Genomic DNA, 18,460 nt, shown 5'->3' on the forward strand with positions numbered 1-18,460 from the left:
ATGTTATGCTTTCCAGGACAATGGTTTTTTGAATCCTTGGCCAAGAAATCTTAGGTTTACATGCACAATGTGAATTAGCGCATTTTCAAACCAGTCAAGGGTGATCTGATATCTGGTGCAGAATGTGTACGGTTGTAGCAAAAGGAAGCCCTACTCAGAGAAGACCCATGGTAAACTTAGGTCCATGAATTTCAGTGGGTCTTCTCTAAATAGGACTTAGTTGGCAGTAACCCATAATAATTAATGGTGGGTTCTTCCTTGTTGTTCTTCCTTCACAACTTGTATTGCAAGCATAATGTTATCCCCACAAGTTGAATTCTGTTAGCATCACCCTTGGAAATAAGCCCACAAAATGTGCTAGTCTGCAGTTTCATTTTTCCTTTAACAGACTAGCCTGAAGGGAACTGACTGGCAAAAGAGGGGCAGGTTGCTGAGTGGCCTTTGGCCAACAGCATTTTCTGGGCAAAGGAAAGGAAAGGGGGCCTTCCTGCCTTGATTTCTGTGCTAGGCCCAGAGAAGGGGTAGATTACTCTCACCCTACTCTGCCAGCTTTCTCACTTGCCGGCATGCTGTTTCTTCTGTCCTGAGGCTACAAGTCAAGGGCTGAAATACAAGGCTGGTGTTACCCCTCGGATGACAGGTCATGTTGACCATCCACTTTTTCTTCTTCAAGTGGCAAGTGTTAATAATATGTCCATCTTACGTAAATCACTTAGAGGGTTCCCACAATTGCTAAACAAATCCTGTTAAATAAAAAAAATGTCCATATTGCAACTTGTTTTCACTCCTATCCTTCCCCAGGCAAAGTCACAAGCTTAATAATTGTTATTGTTAATATTATTAAAATTTATTACCTGCCCTTCATCCTAAGGTCCCAGGTGGGTTACAACATTAAAATACAATATTAAAACAGTTTAAAACCAACACAAGCACAGAAATAAGGTGGATTCTAAAACTGTACACCTCAGATGTCGAAAGCTGCAGTAAGGAAGTGTGTCTTTAGCACTCCGACCAGAATCATTATAATGAAGGTGTCAGATGGCCCTCTATGGGGAGGGAATTCTACAACTTAGGGGCTGCCACATAAAACACCCTCTCCAGTGTCATTGCAAAAAACAACAACACCCCAAGCTCCTGAGAGCAGAGGAACCACTAAGAAGGCCAGTTCTGCTAATCTTAGCACCCAAGAGGATCTCTAGTGAAATAGTTGCAGAGCTGCTCACAATCTTTCTGTTGTCACGGATACTAGCCAGTAGGCATCTTCTGCAGCCAGTTTTCCCTGGTTCACTCTGAAATTTGCAGCAAACAGTGTTATGTTTAAGCTTATCTCGGGGAAGAAAGATCATTTTGTGCTGAATATGGCATGGATTCTTGCAAATTGTCCCAACTGCTCATTAATGACCCTGTTGGTGAGCTGCATGTCTGAGAACCCAGTGCTGGTATAAAAGCAAGTGAGCAGCTCTGCGGGAAAGTGCAAGAGTCTATGGGAAGGTTATGAAAAGCAACCACTTTGTGATCCCATTCCCTATATGGACCCAGTTCCCTGCAGGGCCAAAACAAGCACTTGGGCCACATATGTTGTTTTCCCTGAAGAATAGCCAAGCCTAAGACGCATTGCAGATTCCTTCACCACCCACCCCATAATTGCCTGCATTCTGCAAAGGCTTTTTGTTGCGGCTGCATGCTGGGCTAATAGCTTCTTCCTATTATAAATCGTGAGGAAGCAGGAATTGTGTGTGTGAAAGTCAGTGTGCTGAGGAAGAGGGTGTCCCCTCCTGCAGCTGAAGGATGTGGTGCATCCTCAGTAGGCTTTGTGCTGTCAATGCTGGACATGCACCTCCCTTTGTGGGTACCAGTGTTCTTCAAGGAATTTAGGTAGCGTTGGAGAAATTACTAAGGCATTGGCATCAGTAGGCTGCATTGATGCTGTGGGGCCACAGGAAAGGTCCAGAATGTGTTGGTGCAAGTAGAATCTGAATGTTTAAAGGAAGTTTTTTGTAACCCTTCTGGCTGTGAAAGATGTGTGTGGATGATACCTACTGAAAGCTCAGAAGCTATAGAGCTGCTGCCCATCAGATTTCTTTTTAGGCCTGTGTGTTAAAAGTACAGGTGACTCCCCATTCATTTTGTGGGCTATGTTATGCGCTCCATGCACAACAGTGAAATGAAATGTGCATAAGTGGGGAGCATCCTGGAGAGTCCTCATGGGTCATGAGGAGACCCTCCCCAGAGCCTGAAGATGACTGTAATCTGTCTCCATAGTTGGAGCCAGTAAATGCTTCTGGATACCAGTTGCTGGAAATCATAGGGAGGGGAGAGTGCTGCTCTTGTGCCCAGGTCCTGCTTTCAGGTTTCCCACAGGCATTTAGTTGGCCACTGCAAGAACACGATGCTGGATAAGATGGGCCATTGGCCTGATCCAGCAGGCTTTTCTTATGTTCTTAAATTATATACCAGATAAGTGAATAGAGTATTTCATTCCCTTCCAAGAGGGGAGGCGATTGTTTCCTAAGCTTGAATGGTGCTGAGTTTAAGAATGGGAGGGGACTTGCTGTGGTCTTGTGAATAGGTTTGGAAGTACTAAAGGCTGTGCCTGTGAGTTTTGTCAGTGAGATTTGCATGCCAGAAATTTGAACCAGGGACCTGTTGTTGAACATGGTCACTCACATATTAAAGTGTGTTATTGATAAGCCTATGGGAAGGTATATCTTGATACCTAGGAAACCAAAGCTGCTGCTGTTATAAGTTTTTGGGTCAGTTCTCTCTGGTGAAAGTAGTGGGACAAATGCCATTTTATTCATTGATAAATAAAGCCTATTATTTATGGGGTATGTAGTATAGTATGTGACATCTTTAGAAGAATACAATACTAGCAAGGAGGATCTTAATCTGTCCCCTCACTCCAAAATCTATGTTTTTAATGACAAAAATGACCCACAACCCCAATCTTGGATGGATATGTATATAGGAACATAGCAACTGCCTACCCTGTGTTGCTCAGGAATTCTTAGAAACAACAAAAAACAATCCATGCCTTGTTGAAATCAGTGGTTAAAATCAGTGCAGTTTTGAAAGGCTCCACCTATCATCTTGATTCAGAATGGTGCCCAATTCTCTTCAAGCATAGATGAAAACCTGCTGTTTCTTCTCAGGAACCATTGTGCCAAATTTAATTGTGATACCTTAAGAGGTGTCCAAATGCAAAGCAAATGGACAGTTTTCCAAAATGTAAAGTAGATACATGAATGTTAGCATTAGGATTATGAGACAGGCATGATGAAATAAGTAGCACCAGGTTGTCTCTGGACTGTCTCTTCCCACAGTGAATGCCCCTCCTCCTTTCTTCCCTGCTTGGTAACATGGACTCTTCCTATTGGCTCTCTTGCAGAGACTTGCCTCAGTATGGGCAGAAGCAGTGGCAATCGTATTTTGGGCGGACCTTTGATGTTTACACCAAGCTCTGGAAGTTCCAGCAGCAGCACCGGTAAGAGCCAACTCTGCATCGAGATGGCTGCCTACCTCTTCCAGGAACACGTGGGCCAGAGTGGTGTGTGTGATGGTGCCAGTTGGCTAGGTTGCCCAGGCCACCCTCCTTTCCTGGGCAAGAGAGCCTTAAACAACCCTCAGAAAAATAGAGCATTAACTCAATGGAGAAAATACAATTCATAGTGCAAGTTAACTGCTTTTCCAGTCATGGAATCATAGAATTGTAGAGTTGGAAGGGACCTTGAGGGTCATCTAGTCCAACTCCCTGCAATGCAGGAATCTCAACTAAAGTATCTGTGACAGATGGCCATCCAGCCTCTGCTTATTAACCTCCAAGGAAGGAGAGTCCATCACCTCCTGAGGGAGTCAATTCCACTGTAAAACGGCTCTTACCGTCAGAAAGTTCTTCCTGATATTTAACCAGAATCTCCTTTCTTGTAACTTGAATCCATTGGTTTAGGTCCTACAGTCCAGAGCAGGAAATAGCTTGCTCCATCTTCCATGTGACAGCCATTTTTAGCTATTGAAGATGTCTGTCCTATCTCCTCTCAGTCTCCTCTTAGTCAGGCTAAATATACCCAACTCCCTCAACTGTTCCTTATAAGGCTTTGTTTCCAGACCTTTGATCATCTTGGTTGCCCTCCTCTGAACATGTTCCAGCTTGTCAATGACCTTCTTAAATTGCAGTACCCAGAATTGGACACAGTACTCCAGGTGTGGCTTGATCAAGGTAGAATAGAGTAGAAGTATGACTTTCCTTGTCATTCATCTTCTCTCACAGAGTAGGTAGTTACTTGTTGGAAGCTAGGAATCAGTATGAAACACTCTCAGCACCTCTGCCAAACTACAATTCCCAGAAGTGTCTGTGGGGAGGAGGTGATACTATGCCAGTTAAATTGGTAGAAGCATGTAGTATAGAAATGCCCCTTGAGGTGGTGTGTGTGAGGGGGGGGGGCGGTGGGAGAAATGTTGTTATCAGCAAATGAGCTTAATACTACCTTCTGAGAGTTTGAGGATTTCTCAGGGAATTAATGCAACATTTCTTGACAGGTTCCAGAATTATTATTGACAATCTTGGGGGGAAATGAGTACACTATCCATGAGAGAATGGATGACTAAAATCTGGGGCCTAGTATGTATGGTAAAGCTCACACTTATAATCAGAACCAGAGAGGGAAGACAGCAAGATAATGGAGAAAGGAGTGTCATTATAATGTACTGGAGCAATAATTGTGTTGCTTGGAACCTTGTAATATTGATTTGCTATACTTAATTTTGGTACATAAATATATCCTGCTATGTTCAGTTCTAGGTATTCCTTTTATTTTGGGCACTCAGTATTATATTTTGTTATTTTTTAATTAATATATATATATGTGTATAAACATATAGAACGTGACACTCTCCCTTTCTTCTCCGCAAAAATAAAGGCAAGTTCTGGACAATCGGTACGGATTAAAGCGCTGGCAAATTGGCGAAATTGCTTCCAAGATTGGGCAGCTTTACTACCACTACTAGTAAGTGACAACCGTTCCTGGATGCAGTGTGTGTGTCTGTCTGTCTCGCTGTCTCAGCCTCTCTGTAGTGAAAGTCTTGCTGGCCTTAGCAATTAAGAGTGGCAAAAAGTTCAGTGGAATGTCAGAAGTGCCAGGAGGACTGCTGTGAGACGGACAGCCCTCTCAGCCAAGGGCAGGAGGGGTACATGTTCATCTAGCAGAGCACTGAGCCCTTTGTGTTTCTTCCCACACAGCCTTCGCACGTCTGAAACCAGCTACCTGAATGAAGCCTTTTCCTTCTACTCTGCTATCCGCCAGAGGTCTTACTACTCCCAAGTCAACAAAGAAGACAGGTCAGGCCATGCCTCAGTCTTGTGAGTTTTTTGCAATTTAAAAGTGAGAAGTGCTGGATTGTCAAACTTGTGTGACTTGGCAGAAGGTGGGCAGCCACTTTCAGTTCAGTTGGCATCCCTTGGCTACCTGTGTGTCTCCTCCCTTGAGGTGCAGGTGTCAGCAGGAGCAGGGATGGGGGAACCTGTGGCTCCTCAGATGTCATTAGACCGTAATGCCCATCAAGCCCCAGCTGGGGTCTGGGGTGAAGGAGTTGCAGTTCAGCAGAATCTGAAGGGCTGCAAGTTCCCTATCCCTGATGAGTCATAGGCAGCTGAGGACCCAGGAGAAGGAGCCAAGTGAGTCAATCAAGGAAGAAGCCAAGACTTTATGTGAGCCAGATCCAGGAGAAACCTATTATTATCCAAAACTGTAGTACATGGGTACTTGTGGCTCTCCATTTGTTCTTAGACTCCAGATTATTATTTTTATTTCAAAGTTTGTATCCTGCTTTTCACCATCTAGGTCTCAAAGTGGCTTACAACAATAAGCTATACCATATACATAATTTAAGAACTAAATTAAACCACTGAAAGTTAAAATCTAAAGAATCTAAAAAGAAAAAAGAAAGTAACGCAAAACATCCGAGAAGCATTCAGGGTGCAGTGGCCTCCTGAAACATAATGGTCTTGACCAGGTGTCTGAAACTCAGTAGGGACAGTGCCTGTCTAACTTCTTGTGGGGAGTTCCATAGAGTTGGGCCCACAACATTGAGGGTGCAGATCCTTTTTGGCAATGAGTTGTTGTTTTGGTTTCTCATCACTGCTCATTCAGGAATCTTTTATAAGCCCTCCCTGTTGAGGAGAGCCAGTTACCACCCTGGCTTGGTGGAGCCACTTGGGTATTTAGGAGCCCATCACTGCCCAGGGTACTGCTTCCATCTGTAACACATCCCCCTTTCCAGCGGATGTGACATTCCAGCCTGTGAATGAACAGGGTTTCCAGAGCGTTCTTCAGAAATATGCTTTATCTCTGCTCAATGTTCCAAAGCAATGTCTCCTCCAACACTTTGGCGAGCAAGTAGATAAAGAGAAAGAAAAGACATAAATACATGGAATAATGAGTAAGGCAACTCTGGGAAAAGAACTTAGGGTAAAAGCAAGAACCCTAAGCCAAGTGCCACAGCAGATATCTTATGGATGATATGAGTATCAAGCCGGCTTTACAAGCCCAATTTTCAAGAGTCATTTGGGAAATAAGATCCTATTAACTAATTATATTATAGATAGGGTGAACCCACAGAATCAGCAGCGTGCTGCAATCAGCCCTTTGGAACTGTCTTCCCTGTTATGGCTGTTTACTTTCAAGGAAAGGGCTGGTGCTGCTATGTTTTTTATTTTAATGATCTTTTTTATGTGTGTGTGCGCACACACACCAAAATAATACAATTTTTAACACACACACACACACACACATATATTCTACTAACGCTTAATTGTTTTTTGATGATTGCTTTTTAATATGTTTTTAGCTGTTTCTATTTTAGTTGTCAGCCGCCTTGAGTCCCATTAGGGGAAAAGGCAGGGTATAAATAAATACAGCAGCAGCAGCAGCAGCAGCAGCAGCAGCAGTAATAATACCCCTGGTGGGCTTTAATGCAGGGGAAGCAGAATACAAAACTGTAGGTTCCCGACAGGAGCCCCAGTGGCTGCTGCAGAGAGGGTGAAGGGCTTGGGATCTTTGACCTGGAAGCCCCTTCCCAGCCAAACATGCCTTAACGCTAGCTGCTTTGGAGAATAGTGTTTTGGAAATACCTGTCTGATATCTTCATTGGAGGTGTGAAACCAGTCCTGGGGTGCTCTTTGCTAGGGATCGTCTACATGACACTCCAGGGTGCCAGGGTGCCTGCCACTACCTTCTGTGTCACCCACAAAAGGTCTTAGGGAATATCTGTTCAAAAACCCACAATGCATGATGATAAACTGCGAGAAATGTCACAACAACACTGGGCACAAACTTGGGACTTCAAACATCTTGCAAGGTGCTGCCAAAAAGAGGGCCCTCCCTCCCGTTTTAGCAGGGGGTTCATGCAAGCCCTTTCCTGGTTCAGGAAGCGGTTTTCATGCAGTCCTGCTAAGCTTGAGCAGGATTTAACTTCTCATCAGCTGAAGAGTGGGAGGTTATTCTATTTATTTATTTATTTATTTATTTATTTATTTATTTATTTATTTTGTATACTGCCCTTCACCTGAGGATTGCTGAGTGGTTTATGGTAGAAAAACATTGCAGGATTTAACCCTACCTCCCACCATATGTTGTCACTAGTGATGCCAGCTGATGGGGTGGCTGGGTAGGCATGGTTTGGGGAATACAGCCTTGGGGGCCAAGATTGCCCCACAGACTGAATCTTACCCGATTCTTTTCTTAAGGGATACAAGCTTTCTTCTTACATGCTCTAAATCCAGCCATTTTGTTCCTTTCTGTCAGAAGCTGGATTTAGTAACGGAGGAACCTGCCTTATTCCAAGCCTATTTGTCGATCTCACTGGCCATAGCTTTCCAGGGTCTCAGGCAGGGAAAAGTATTTCCCCATCTGCAGTCCCCTGAGTCGTTTGGCTGGAAGTGCCAGACATTGAATGTGGGACCTTCTGCATGCAAATCCTGTTCTCTAGAGCTATGATCCCTCCCATTGGCCAGATAGCTGTGCTGGCAGGTAGTAAAGAGGCACGTAGACCTCCAGAGTAAATTATCTCTGGTCCTCCAAGCACTTGTCCTCTCAAGCTCCAATAATTCTACACGCACTGAAAGTGAAATATTTCTGCCTATACTACAGCTGCGATTAAAATCTAACATGGGCATCACTTGATATTCCTTCACAGGAGCCATGTTCCTCTTCATTTCTCTTCGATCTGCTAAATAATTTTTCCCTTCTCCAATTCCCCCCCCCCTTTTTTTTCTTCCCTCCCAGGCCTGAACTGGTAGTTAAGAAGCTGCGTTATTATGCACGATTCATTGTGGTTTGCCTTTTACTGAACAAAATGGATGTCGTCAAGGATCTTGTAAAGGTAAAACCAATAGTACCATTGTGATGTGTGTAGTTAAGACTTTGCACATGCTCCAAGGAGCTCGGAGCCTTGTATTAGCTTTGCCACGACCATGTGAGTGCATGTTAAGTTGAGGATGGCCAGAAAGCATTTGTGCCTGGCTTTTCCCCCACTGAAGGTCAGAGCTCTAATCACTATGCCACCTTGACTGTCCAATAGCAATTCCCAAATTCTGTGCAGTGAGAAATTAATGGAAGGGTCCTGGAATCTCAGGGTATCTATCCATGGAGGAGGCTGTTCGTTGTGTTGCTGTATGAATCATTGCCCTATTCTTGCTTGCTTCCAGTCAGCCCCTGCCTTGGTGCAGATAGTATTTTGGGTATAAAGTGCAGTTGGATTACTCCCGCCCGGAAACCAATGTCCCCACTGTGGAAGGACATGTGGATCCAGAATTGGCCTCCACAGTCACTTATAGTTAAAGCTATGGTTTTCCCAGTAGTGATGTATGGAAGTGAGAGCTGGACCATCAAGAAGGCTGATCGCTGAAGAATTGATGCTTTTGAATTATGGTGCTGGAGGAGACTCTTGAGAGTCCCATGGACTGCAAGAAGATCAAACCTATCTATTCTTAAGGAAATCAGCCCTGAGTGCTCACTGGAAGGACAGATCCTGAAGCTGAGGCTCCAATACTTTGGCCACCTCATGAGAAGAGAAGACTCCCTGGAAAAGACCCTGATGTTGGGAAAGATGGAGGGCACAAGGAGAAGGGGACGACAGAGGATGAGATGGTTGGACAGTGTTCTCAAAGCTACCAACATGAGTCTGACCAAACTGCGGGAGACAGTGGAAGACAGGAGTGCCTGGCGTGCTCTGGTCCATGGGGTCACGAAGAGTCGGACACGACTAAACGACTAAACAACAATAAGTCACTTACGGACTCATTGTTAAAACCATGTTTATGGAAGACAATCTTACTTGGCTGCAAGTGATCACCAAAGAAGAAAGAAGAAGCAGCCTCAGAACTGCCCACTCTTAGGATTAGATGGCTTTTCTGGGCTTACTTCTTTTTCCAGTTAGGTTTTTGGCCGCTCTCTCCCTCTCAGTTTTTCCTCTTTCAGGGTTGTTATGCAAGATATGCAAGTACAATAGTGCATGTAGAAACATAGGAGATTGGAGTAATGATTTTGGTATACTGTAAAGGCGTAAACCTCTCCAAGTGTAAGAGGAAGCAGCAGTGCTTCCATTATTAATTTGAAGTGGTGGTGAAGTTTGTCTTGCGTGTATAAAAATAATAATATCGGGCACAGTATTCTATGACAGGGTCTGGTCCGCAAGCTTCATTCAGGTGGCCCACAGCATGTCTGCAGGAATAGCAGTTGTGAATGGAGGGTGCAACTTACTGCTCTGTTGTTCTCAGAACTCAGCAGTTCACCTGGAAGCCAGGTGGTATGGACCTGAAGTGATGGAGGGGAAGAGGCACTTGAAAGGAGTGGAAAGCAGTGGATTTAATAGAAGGCTGGATTTAAGGAGTTCATTCTTGATTAAATTAAAAATCATCTAGCATAGTGCATTATTATTATGGTTATTGTTACATTTATATCCCACAGTTCCTCCAAGGAGTTCAAGGTGGTATACATAGTTCTTCTTCTCCCAATTTTATCCTCACAACAGCCCTGTAGGTTAGACTATATGACTGGTCCAAGGTCACCCAGTGAGCTTTGTGGTCAAGTGGGGGCTAGAACTCTGGTCTCCCAGGTCTTAGTCTAGCACTCTAACTGCTACACCACACTGGCTCTGCATTACAATAGCTACACAGTAATTAAGTGATCTGCCAACACCCATAGCACTTTCTAGGTAGTTGCAAGTTGGGGGAGTGGAAGTTTGGGAACCACTGCTCTGTGAGAACAGTTGCACATTTGAGAATATGATAGCTCAGAGCCGAGATACATAATATGGTGAATGAAGACGGATCACAGAAGATCAGACCAAAGAATACACAGAGCCTTTGGAAAAAGTGCCGATCAACATCTGCCTGAATATGAGAGTAGAATGGTAAAGTGAGAGGCAGCAGATAATGAAATGGAAAGGACCTTCACACAGGTGGCTGGAGGAGTAGAACAAACAAATGATTAAGTTGTGATCCTGGAGAAGGGGAATGAAACCATTAACAGACATTAAGAAACATCTTGAGATGGCAGAGACAGAAATGATCCTGTGTACAAGTTGGAGTGAAATCAAAGGAAAAAGCTACCAAGCCTGTGCCAATTCTCTTGAGGGCAAATGGAAGAAGAGGAAATGGGAGGAACTTTTTTTCCAAATTAGGACGGAAAATCATGGCCAACAGGAAATGGGATTGGAAGATAGGGAACTGGATATGAATTAATTAATATACAACAAGTGGATAACTATGGATTATTATCCTCATAGTGGATGTTGGGTTTTTATTTTTGTTTTTGAGATAACGTCGACATACCAGATTGGAAGAAGACTATTCTAGGCATGTAGTGATAATAACAACTGGGGAGCCCCTTTCGGACTTTTTTGTGGAAATAAAAATGAACTTGTGTCTGGGGTTGAAGATTGGGAAAACATCATCTAACTGAATGCAAAACAGCTGGATATTATCATGGAATACAGCTAGATACCATCCTGCAGTGAACACTTTGAATATTCTGAATAATCTTTATTTACATAATTGAGAGACAGAGAATCAGAAGTTCTCACCACTCTTTTTATGTTTTATTATCTTTTTCTTCATCTAGTTTTCCTTTTCCCTTTTCCTTTTATCCACTATGCTTTTGCTTATTTTTCGTTTTGTTCATTATGTCCTCTGCTCTGGCTTAATGAGGTTAGAAGGTGATGGTTGGCAGATGAAAGACCCTGCGTGAGGTGCAGGGAAGGGAAGATCTCCCAGGGTTGGAGGCTGGGAGAAGAAAGGGAAGCTCCCAGGTGAGATAGGAAGGGTGACAAGGGTTAAGGATCTACCTTTGGGAGAGGGCTTTTTTCATCATCCACCCACCCCGCTTTCTCTTTTTCTTTTCTTTCTCTCTTTTTTTTTGTTTTTTGCTTTTACTTTTATTTAGATTAGTTTGATTACTTTGTTTTTTATTATATTGTATGTCGAAAAATTTCAATGATGATGATGATGTAGCACAGCTTACTAGGAAGCGGAAATGTGCCAACCAGCGTGGATGTGGCCGTGCACCATGGATCCTCGCTTCCTGACCTCTAGTTTACTGCTGTTACTGCTTCCCTGAACACTCTAAACAATTTTTTTGAGCATTGCCACATGTTTGCTTACCTACTCCACATGCCTACTCACAAAATCTAAATAAGTTAGCCCCCCGCCCAAAGCAGCACTAAATCATCTCATTTGTTGCTCTCTGTGCTTTCTAGGAATTGTCAGATGAGATTGAAGACTACACCCACCGCTTCAACACAGAAGACCAAGTGGAGTGGAATCTGGTTCTCCAAGAGGTGGCTGCATTTGTCGAGGTGAGGACTTAAAAGTGAATCGCTGCATTTTCCTTTCTTTCTGAAAGAGCTCAGTGTTTTCCCAGATCTTGACTCATATCCTACATCTTCTGTGACAATCCTCAGGCAAAAGGGGCAGTTAGCTCAGTGTTCTATCTTCTACAGTAGCTAGGCAAATCCCTTAAGAAATTGGCAAGCAAAGGGTGGTGGAGTGTTCCCATTTGTTCCCAACATTGGGTAGTTAAAGGCTGCTGCAGAATATGTAGGCCCCTAATTCTTACAACTAATACCTCTTGTCTTCTCTTGTTAATTGGTATTTTTAGCAAGCCATCTGAGCTAGTTACCATTATTGTAGTTTGCTATTCTGGGAAGCAGTTTAAAAGGCAAACCACACACCCATGCTTCTAGTTCTCATTGTTTTAGTGAGAAGCTTTTAAGCGCTGAAAGAAACGGGAGGGCATCGTCTTTCTTCTGTGCCTTCAAGTCATCTACTACTCATTCCCCCTTCTAGTAACTCACCCCCTGCTTCTATATTGTTCTTTGCCTTTTCCAAATAGGAACAATTGCTTTCATAGTGTTAGAAAAAGTAAATCGAGCAACATTATACAAGGGAAGCAACATCACTCAGTGGTAGAAGATCTGCTTTGCATGCAAAACGTCCCAGATTCAATCCCCAATATGGCATTTCCAGGGATGTCCCCTGTCTGAGACCGTAGGGAGTCATGACCAAAGAGTGTTGGCAGTTTGATGAGCCAATGGTCTGACTTGATATAAGGTAGCTTCCAGTGTTCCTAAGATAATATAAATTTTGCCAGCATGTATGTGTATAGACACAAAAAACAGAATCATTTATTCCTGAGTGGGAAGGAATAGAATGCAAGAGCCCTGCTCATAAGCCAAATCTTGTGAGGGAAATATGTATAATTAAGACTAGAATCTTGCAGGGAGCATTCCTTTGATCACAGCTGCTCTTATTACTCCTGGACTTTCCAAAACTCGCAGTAATACATCAGAGGCTGATTTGCAGTTCACCTGATGCTGCTCCATCCTCATGGTAAAGCGAGCCTTCTCCAGAAGAAACAAGCTTAGTACAGGATAACTGGCAAACAGAATCCCAAATCACAGTGGCAGTTAGCATTAGTGTTAACCTGCTCCATTGCCCCTTTCATCCAGCTTAATGTAGTTGGCTTTATGGGAAAGAACTTCTGAATTTCTGCACACCCACACTCACACACTCCCAGCAGAATATTTGGGAAAATACGAGGCTTGCTACTCGCTTGTTCTTTCGTTGCTGTGTTTTTATTACTTCCAGCAAGGCTTAACCTGAGTCCAGATAATTCATGCCAGGGACCCTCATTCTCATGCCTGTCTCTCTTTCTTTCCAGGCAGACCCTGTGATGGTGTTGAATGATGACAACACCCTTGTGATCCTCTCCAACCGCCTCTCTGAAATGGGAGCCCCTCTGCTGGAGCAGGGGATGATCGTAGGGCAGCTGACTCTCGCAGATGCGCTTATTATTGGCAACTGCAACAATCAGGTGGGATCCTGTATACAAGCCTTTCATCCCATGTCACAAGTGGGGTCATTTTATATCAAGCAATCCAACTTTTTTATCTCATGTCATCCAGTTTTCTTAATACTTTGTACTCTTGTTGAATGATCAAAACTAAGTTTAAATCTAAAATTTTAGCTTTTTATCTCATCCCGTTTTTGAGTTATGAGGGTTTGAAATTAAAAAAAAAATGACAATTTTGGCTTTGTCAGACTACACAAAAACCTTAAAAGCTCAGTCCAGCATTGAGAAACTGAAAACACCAATCTCTTCAGAACTTCATGGGCTTTAATATGAAAGGTCACAAGATGTACTTATTTTAAATTTAAGTTACAGAATTTAAAATTTTTAAAAGTGATTAAAAAAATTAATGTGCATCACACCTGGCACACCTTCACCAAATCTTGTAGAGAACGTGCACATAAACTGTCTGTGAAGAGGGGGTTGTGCATATTTCCCAGTCAGTATACATAATCTCCAGCAAGACTTGGGAAATGTACATATATCGCCTAACGTGTGCGTGTGTGTGTGTGTGTGTGTGTGTGTGTGTGTGCGCGCGCACATGCACGTGCACATGTGTGTGCATGCATGCACACACACATATACACGCTATAGGAGATTTATCAAACTGGAAAAGTTTGGCCACTGAGAGTGCTTCTACTCTTGCCAGCTTGGACATCATGCTGAATCGTGGTTCATTTTCCATAATCATGGCTCAGTGTTATGTCTGAACTGAACCAATCTTTGTCTCCAGGGATGAACGTGGTCTTCCAGGCTACACAGAGTGTAGAGCACAGGTGCATAAAGCAGCCCTTGACACTTCCTACCACCCACATTTCTTTTAAATAAACTAGGAGGAAAATCTCTGCTCAAGGCCCTGGAGAAAGTCATTGCAGGTCAGAAACAGATGGCACTGGGCTGAAAGAACCATTGATCAGGCTCTGTAAAGAGATGCTGTTAAAAGTCACACATGTCAAAATCACAACTTGAGCTTTAAAACGCCTGTTGACGTGTTGCAAGCTGCATTATCCATACAAACAGGCTTTAAAAAATAATGAGACAAAGATTATATCTATTTGACAAACATAATTGGCTTTCTAATATAGCAGAGGTAGCCAACAAGGCACTCTCCATATGTTGCTGGACCCCAACTCCCATCATCCCCAACCAGCATGGCCAGTGGTAAGGGGTGATGGGAGTTGAAGTCCAATGACATGCAGAGGGCACCCCTGTACTATAGCGTAAAATATCTATGGCTCCCCCAAAGAATTCTGGGAATAGTAGTTTAATGAGGGTGCTATGAAGTATACTGAAGATCCCTAACACATGCACACACACCCCTATAATTTTTAGAATTATCTATGAAGAGAGAGTGGTAATGATATAGGCCCTCAACAGTAATTTTAAGCATAATTTTTGAAAAGGGCTCTGGGCTTCTCCCTGCATTACCTTTATGACGGTGTTCTGCCAGTTTTCTAGACTTTTTAGAAGGTGAATGTTTTGCTCCTTTATATGGCTTTATGATTTGACTTTTAAATACGTATATTCTAGTACTTTTTTTAGTACTGTATTTTTCGCACCATAGGACGCACCGGACAATAGGACACACTTTCTTTTAGAGGGGGGAGAACAAGAAAAAAAAATTCTCCCCCTCTCTGCCCAGCGCTTCAGTGAAGCAGCAGGAGGCGCTGCACAGAGAGGGGGAGAACTTTCCCCCTCTTGTTTTCCCGCTCTAAAACAAGGTGCCGTTTAAGGTATGTTCAGGCGGCTACCTTGGAAGCCTGGAGAGCGAGAGGGGTCGGTGTGCACTGACCCCTCTCGCTCTCCAGGCTTCAGGTTCCTTTCGACCTGCTCTTTGGGGCTGGCGGGGGGAAGCCCACCACCAGCCCCAAAGAGCAGGTCAGGGAGCAGCGGAAAGGCGCAGCGGAGAGGCTCCTGCCATAACCGCGCATCACCTCTCCAGCCGGGAGAGGGTCGCGGGGCTATGGCTTCTTTAGCCCCGCGCGCGCTCTCCCGGCTGCAGTGGTGACGTGGGGCTGTAGAGGCTCCTGCCATAGCCACGCGTCACCTCTCCAGCCGGGAGAGGGTCGCGGGGGGCTGCTTTAGCCCCGGGAGTGCTCTCCCGGCTGGAGAGGTGACGCAGGGCTGTAGAGGCTCCTGCCATAGCCGCGCGTCACCTCTCCAGCCGGGAGAGGGTTGCGGGGCTATGGCATCTTCGCTGCAATAGGACGCACACACATTTCCCCTTCATTTTTGAAGGGGAAAAAGTGCGTCCTATAGAGCGAAAAATACGGTATTTTGCACTGTTTTGTGTTTCTATTGTAATAATTGTAAAGTGGTATGCAAGGTTTCATTTTTTGTTTTTTGTTTTTGTTTTTAAAAGCTGGGACAGACACATACATACTTGGTAGTTCAAAAGACTTTCATTTCAGCACTACTGGATGAAATTACACATAATTTGAGCTTTCAACAAGGACTAGAAGTTCCAGACCGTTTTTTATATACGATTTGACATTTCTTGATTACATATACAGCAGAGCCATCATTTTCAAGGCAGCCATTGTCACAAGCCTGACCCATCTGGAACTATACTTGACAGTCAAATAATGCTTAATGTTCTTTCTTTATGTGAGGACACATTTTATTCTTACTCCCCACTCCCACTCCAGTGAGCTGGACCTCATTACTTTAAAAACCTATATGTAACTGTACTTATTCTATGTGCTTATTTTATGGTTTGGCTTTTTATGTTTTAATTTCCATCTGTTAGGTAATTATTCTTGCCTATTTATATACAATTAAAAAAATTTTAAAAAATCTTTACCCACCAGAAATGGCTTTCATTATCCTAAAAACCTTTAATTTGTATCTGTGTCTCTGGTAGGTGAAGTTCAGCGAGCTGACAATCGACATGTTCCGGATGCTGCAAGCTCTGGAGAGGGAACCTATGAACTTGGCATCACAAATGAGCAAGCCAGGGCTGCAGGCAAGTCCCCTCGTCTTTCAGCCCTGCACTCACCAGGCGAGGCAGTGGAAATTTATTTTAACTTTGGTTTGAGATCAGTTGGAATTCCATGTTGAGCTAATTGTATAGATCTGAGGGGCAGCTGTGCTGAGATGAAAAATCTATAACCTTCTTTCTTTTAGTGACATGTGCTGCTTTTTTCTTTCTTTCTTTCTTTTTTTATATAGGAGACAACCGAAAAGCCAGCAAGAAGGGAAAACCCTCACAAGTACTTGCTGTACAAGCCAACCTTCAGTCAGCTGTACACCTTCTTGGCTGCGTCGTTTAAGGTTTGTGCCAAAGGAGGAGGTGCCTCTTTCTGGTGATAGAATATCGCAAATAGTGAAGGCTCATCCTATAGGTTGCACCACCAACCTCAGTCTGCCATGAGTCAGCCAGCATCTTCCTGCCTTCTTACTTGCAACCACTCTTGGGGGGGCTGCCTGTCAGCTCCTTCATCAGTCTCAGTGTAGTCCGTTGAATAACTCAGCAGGGATGAGAATGGGAGCAAAACTAGGATTAGGAGGTTCTACCTATTGTTGGCTCTGGCACTATCTACTGTTGGCCTCCATGCCTTCCGCCCCGCCAGCCACCACTGCTCCTAAAATACCATTTTGCCGAGTCAAAATGCAAATGAGCAGGTGTGTCTCCTGAGAACGAAAGGTGTTTACGGAGCACAATTGAAATGAATAATGACAAATTTAAAAATACCATCATTGCTATGAATTGAATTTTATTAATCTGTTTAAACTGTTTTATACACCTTTGCTTTGGAGAGCTCAAGGCAGCAAGCAACAGCAATTTAATTTTCAAATTACCCTGCCGTGAACGCTTAAAGCAGCAGTGGAAGACAATTGAATACAGCAGCAATAAAAATTTATTCACAAAACTGAAAGCAGTTTCAAAATGGGGGTGAGGGGACAACCACCACCACCACCACCATTAGATAAGGGAGCAGTTTCCAGTGCAAAGAGAGATATTTTTTTATACCAGCCTATTGAAGGCTGCAAGAGGAGCTGAGGCAGCTTTCCCTCAGAGTTTGTACAGTTGGACACAAATTTAGAATTAGGAAGAGGAGAGAGAAAGAGAGGCTGTTTTGCATCTTCCAGAGATGGGTGGGTTGGTTTATATACAGTCATCCTGACTTGAACAGGTTCTTGTAACAATTTTAAAAAGACTGTCAAACCTATTTGAACAGAAGCAACCGCAAGACAAAAGAGGTTTCTTTGTGTGTTGCCTGGAGGTTGGCAATGATTTTTTTAAATAAAAAAGTTGAAAGTGGCATATGAGTGTGTCACTTCCGTGTTGCTCTGCCCCCTCCCAAGCATTCATTCATTCATTTAGCAGTATATGCCACTTGGTTGTAACGAAACCTCTGTTTACAGGAACCATTAAAAAGATCAATAGGAAACCCAACTGTTTTGTGTTGATCATTTTAATAGAAAAACATCAAGACTTACTGCCCCTGGGGTTTGCCAACACTACTCCAGAGCCCCTCCTGGACAGCACGGATGGGGTGCTGCTGTGTAACGGGGTGGACGATAGACCACAGCACCCCCTGTCTGTCTCTCTGGCCCATCACCAGATGCTGATCTCCTAATCCCATTCCAAGATCAATAGGTTTTCTGGTAAAGGAGATAGTATTTTTACAGACAATAGCAACACCTCCCCTTTGTCCTCCTCTGCCCAAGTCTAGCCTAGCGCTGTAACAAGTACCCAGAGGGACACGGCTGAGTTAGGTCAGGCCCACCCAACTCACCCATCCAAGTCTTGGTAATTCATACCACATCTGCCCTTTTATCCACCACCAGTTTGTGGGTGAGCATGGTCATATTGTGGACTGACCTGGCATTCAATAACAGCACCATTGGACCAGAGGGCTAAGAAGTAAGCTATCAGCAACTTCCAGCTGGGTGAAAGGCGGACAAGAGCCTCTGCCCCAGTTGTGTGGAAACAGGAGAGGAGTCTCAATGGAGCTAGCAGTGGGAAGGACACTAGAACTCAAAGATATCCAGTGAAGCTGAATGTTGGAAGATTCAGGACAAATAAAAGGAAGTGTTTCTACACCACATAG

The 18,460-nt window shown here is 43.7% G+C and overlaps 1 protein-coding gene across 6 annotated transcripts in view; it reads left to right on the plus strand.

Annotated features, from left to right (window-relative positions):
* The window catches only part of SCAI (suppressor of cancer cell invasion), a 91,015-nt gene that overhangs the window by 48,546 nt on the left and 24,009 nt on the right, over nt 1-18,460 (plus strand). For 3 of the 6 annotated variants that reach the window (XR_014521525.1, XM_083485565.1, XM_083485563.1), the window contains 8 exons: nt 3,389-3,484; nt 4,917-5,003; nt 5,237-5,335; nt 8,280-8,376; nt 11,752-11,850; nt 13,215-13,367; nt 16,267-16,368; nt 16,575-16,676. Coding sequence is in view for 4 of the 6 variants with exons in the window: in XM_083485565.1 (XP_083341691.1) it covers nt 3,389-3,484; nt 4,917-5,003; nt 5,237-5,335; nt 8,280-8,376; nt 11,752-11,850; nt 13,215-13,367; nt 16,267-16,368; nt 16,575-16,676 (835 nt within the window). In the remaining 2 variants the exon portion in view is untranslated. Of the gene's footprint in view, nt 1-3,388; nt 3,485-4,916; nt 5,004-5,236; nt 5,357-8,279; nt 8,377-11,751; nt 11,851-13,214; nt 13,368-16,266; nt 16,369-16,574; nt 16,677-18,460 lie in introns of all 6 variants that reach the window. The other 3 variants (XR_014521526.1, XM_083485564.1, XM_083485562.1) reach the window with 1 other exon arrangement.

Source organism: Podarcis liolepis (assembly GCF_965112155.1).
Source record: "Podarcis liolepis genome assembly, chromosome: Z".
Taxonomy (NCBI): Eukaryota; Metazoa; Chordata; class Lepidosauria; order Squamata; family Lacertidae; genus Podarcis; species Podarcis liolepis.